The sequence below is a fragment of the Hirundo rustica genome, chromosome Z, assembly GCF_015227805.2.
Source record: "Hirundo rustica isolate bHirRus1 chromosome Z, bHirRus1.pri.v3, whole genome shotgun sequence".
NCBI classification, from domain to species: domain Eukaryota; kingdom Metazoa; phylum Chordata; class Aves; order Passeriformes; family Hirundinidae; genus Hirundo; species Hirundo rustica.
In genome coordinates, this window is record NC_053488.1 from 62,943,039 (window position 1) to 62,947,353 (window position 4,315).

The following is a 4,315-nucleotide window of genomic DNA, read 5'->3' on the forward strand; positions in this document are numbered from 1 at the left end:
ATTAATATTGTGCATGAATAGAATACCAGGAGATCTGAATTACATCAAATGGCTCTGATTATTGTTATACGTAAACACAATACAGTTTATTTTGGATGCAGAACAGAAAACAGGAAACAACACAACCGGCCCACTCATCTGCAGATGCTAATTTAAGGAGAGGATCTCTTGTGTGGAAATCTACTGGCTGCTATATTTCAGTAGATTTCTAATGCAAACTGCAACAGCTTTGGAGTTGACTTTCATTGTACTGTACAGTGAACTCCAACAGACATAGCTTATTAACATATCTACCTTAATGACCACAGTATATAACTTACATGCAGAAACTCTCCCGGAGTCGTGTGAATACAGGAGGGGTTATAATGGATCCAGGGCTTGGGAAGTCCTGAACTCCTACTCTGCAGCACTTGCAATAAAACATCAGTTAAAGTGGCCATGTAATTACTTAACAACCAGAAGTTTGTGATTTAAAAAAAAAACGATATCAAAAATTCAATCTCCCACCCGAATGTCACTAGTAGCACCAGGAGCTGCTGTCTACGCGGAGCGGGGCGCTCTCAGCTCCAGGCCCGGGTTGTTTGTCGGTCTCTCTCGACGGTGCCGATACCCGTGAGGTGAGAGCAGTGGCGGGGGCGGGCAGGGGTTCCCGGCTCCCCTTTCCCGTTCCCTCGTTCCCGGCGGGATGGGGCTCACCCGGCCCTGCCGCTGCCCGGGAAGGCCCAGCAGCTCCTCGCAACCGCCGCGTGCTGACAGCGCCCCCTACCGGTCCCGCCCCGCTGCTCTGCGTGAGCGCCTACCACTGGCGCCGCTTTAGTGGGCGGGGCTCCACCGGGGCTTCGCGCGCTCCCATTGGGCGAGTCTCAGGAAGGGGCGGTGCCGTCTCACACGTCAGCGGGGGCTTCGCGCTCGCCTGCCCGATGGCGCCCCCTGGCGATCGGCGGCCTCGCGGTCTCACCACGCCGGGATGGAAGGGAGCGGCGATGGCGGTGGGGCGCATCCGGGCCTGACCACGGCTCCGGGCGGGGAAGGCGACGGCTGCGAGGGGCTGTGGGAGCTGCCGGTGGAGCACTGCGAGAGGCGGCCCGTCTGCGGACGCTGCAGGTGACGCGGGCGTGGGGCCGTGGAGGTGCCGCGGGGCCCGTAGGTACCGCCCCGCTCGCCGTGAGGCGGTGCTGAGGCCCCGGGCGGGCGCGGCTCGGCGGCTCGGCTGGGACTGAGTCGTCCTCAGGGACACCCGCCCACAGCGAGTCGGTGTGAGCGGGGTCTCGCTCGCCCTGTGCGCCCTCCCGCGCCTGTGGCATCGCACAGTCATGGCACGGGTCAGGTTGGGAGGAACCGCACGGGGTCATCTGTTTCAAGCTCCCTGCTCAAGCTGGGCCGTCCCAAAGCACGCGGCAAAGGATTGCATCCAGGTGGTTCTTGGATACCCCCAGTGAGGGAGACTCCACAACCTCTCTGGACAATCTGTTCCAGACACAGTAAAGATGGGTTTCCTCATGTTCAGGTGCAACTTCGTATGCATCAGTTTCTGCCTGTTGCCTCTTGTCCTGAAGGCATCATGGCCTAAAGGCATGTACGCACCTCTTGTGTAGCAATAACATGACATGAATCAACTGTTGTCCAAGGAGTGGGTTAATGTGGTGGGCAATACCTAGAGGCTCAACCCAGATAGGGTGCTACACCCTTTCTCTGTATGCTTACCTTTGAAAAGCAAAGGGGAGGAGGAATATGTGTCTCCTCAGTGCCATGCAGTGAGGCACATGAGGTTTCAGTATGATTAGGCAGTCTTTGGTGCTTTTTCAAAAGAAAATGAGAAACTAGTCTTACCTAACAGCTTTACAGCTGATTTTGAAATCCGTTCAAGTGCTGGTTAATAAAACTTGTGAATTCAGGTATCTTTTTGAAGCAGGCAGTGGCAGACTTATGGTCTTATAGAATTACCTCACAACCTGATTTTATGCTTATGTAGGTATGTCTTTTTAGTAAAGTGAATACAGGTTCCTGAACTGAAGTGCTTGTGCATAACTGCCAAGGAAAAAAGGCTTCTCCGCACCTATAGTGATTCATCTGTTTCTGGTCACTGGTGAAACAAGTGGAAAGGTGTGTAATTTTGCTAACAGTGTAGTTCTCTTTCAAGTGTCAGAGTTCAGAAGCTTATTGCTGGTGAGTTTTCTAAGTAGTAACAAAAAGTGTGTATCATGCAAGTCATAGTATTTGTAAGTGTTCACTGTTAGAAAAAGTAAGTCATTAGCAATAGTTGATGCTCAAAGATGAAAACCAGGCAGGTGAGTGACACTTGCCTTTTGCTGCCCTCTTTTTCTTCAATGACTTGCAGCTCAAAGAGCTTCTTGGACTGGATGTGGTTTTGTATCTAATAACCCTGAATAAATATAGTTGTTTTTTTTTTTTAAGATGTGAATTTCTCTAGTTCCCCTTAGATGCATGTAAATTCCATGTATCAGTAACATCTGACTGGTGAGGACACACCACAGACCTACAAACCACAGTGGGGAGGAAATACCTTTTAGTTTATTTTGTCTGTGGCTTCCACCTTCCTCCATTGCACATAGTATTTCAGGTGTGAGCAAGCCAGGATTTGTTTCTGTTTATATTTATAAGGATCCTTGCACATTCTGTGGCTGCTCAGTTTCCTGGTTTGGGAACTCTTTTGGAAAGCCAAAGTTGATTTTTGTCAACTACAGCACTCTCACCCCTGTATTTCTTGACTCTTTCAGAGATCTTAAATAGTTCTAAAAAGTAGGATTTCCTTTTGCTAAAACCATGCCAATTCTTTTCATATAAACCATATATTTTTATGAGGGTCTACTAACCATATTTTTATTTGTAGTTTCTGTTCACATTAGCAGTCTTCTTTGTTGAAGTGTTTTTTTTTTCTTAGTAGTTGTTTGCTGCTCAGCATTTCTAGTCCTGACATGCCAAAGAACTCACTCATTTGCGTGAGTCAACCCACTTCCTTACTGAGCTTTTTAATGTTGAGTTTTAAATGCCTGTAGAGTACTTCTGTAATTGTTGTTTATTTTGTTAGTGTGTTTCACAATATCTGCTTTAGATCCTTCAATTTTGAACAGATTCGCTGATGAGTTGCATAGAAAAATGGCTTCTAGAATAGGTATCTCTCATTTTTTTTCTTAGTAAGCTCGATGCAAAGTATTTATTCAGCTCTTCATTACCATATAGAGTATTAAAACGTCAGCTTCCTAAAGAGCTGTGGATGAATTACATCTCCTTGTCAGGAGCATGGGAACTATGAACACAGTCACTGAAAGAAATGTAGGGGGCAGAGAAACCAAGGAAGATGAAAAGACCACGGAGCTACTTTTCAAGTAAAAAGGAAAGTGGCCTTGTTTTTTTGTTTTGTTTTGTTTTTGTTTTTTGTGGTGGAGACAACGCAAGACTAAATTGTACATTCAATGCATTTTTGCACTATAACCCTTCCATGCCATTCTTCAGAAATTTAGCTAAATTATGCTTTTCATTGTTCATGACATTCTGTGGCATGGCTTGGAGTCATGAAGTTGGTAAGGCTGTAACTTAGGGTGCCTCATGGGAAGAGATATTACCATTAACAGTATCATGTTGGTTGGGGCCAGGTATATTTAATTGACTTCCTCAATTTTCTGAATTCCAGATTTTTCCTGTAAAAGACCTTAATGAATGTGATTTAGGTCTGAATTCAATGCAAAAGGCGTGGAAGAATTGCTTCTGTTTAACATTGTCTGGTGATTCCTCAGGGGAACTGACTTCAAGTTCTGATTTTTTTTAGATACGGTAAGACAGCTAACTGGCAACTCGCTACCAAGTGCTCAGTCTGTCAAGATGTGAATTAGAAATGTGGGAGAAAGGTAGATAAGTTTTCTTTTTGGATAATGTGAATGTCGCTTGAGTGTCCTGAAGGAGCAGGATGTTTCTAAGTGTAATGTGTTTGAGACTTTCAAACTCAGACCCCTGCGATGATGGTGGGGAAAATATTAGCATTTGGAATAGCTTATGACAGAGAATTTTAGTGAAATAATGTAATGCAATTTTACATTTTGAAGGTTTTCTTGTTTGTAAATGCCAGTTAAAAAAAAGAAAGGAGTGTAAAATGACCCTGCTTATTATTGGTGTTTGAGATGACAAGCAGGTGATGCAAATGAGGTATGTGCAGGTGACTGTTTTATTCTTGAGGAGAGAATTTAAGACACAGTCTGTCTACCAAAACTGAAAGGTTAGTGGTGATAAACTCTGAATTGATAACTTCTTAAGGCTTTCATAGCTAACTTAAGTATTCTACTTGCTTTCAGAAATTAAA

The 4,315-nt window shown here is 45.3% G+C and overlaps 1 protein-coding gene across 1 annotated transcript in view; it reads left to right on the forward strand.

Moving 5' to 3' along the window:
• Nucleotides 1-967: 967 nt before the first annotated feature.
• DTWD2 (DTW domain containing 2) overlaps nucleotides 968-4,315 on the forward strand; it is a 71,957-nt gene continuing 68,609 nt past the window's right edge. Inside the window, exon 1 of the mRNA XM_040090126.2 lies at nucleotides 968-1,104. Within this exon, the coding sequence (XP_039946060.2) occupies nucleotides 968-1,104 (137 nt within the window). The remainder of the gene's footprint in view (nucleotides 1,105-4,315) is intronic.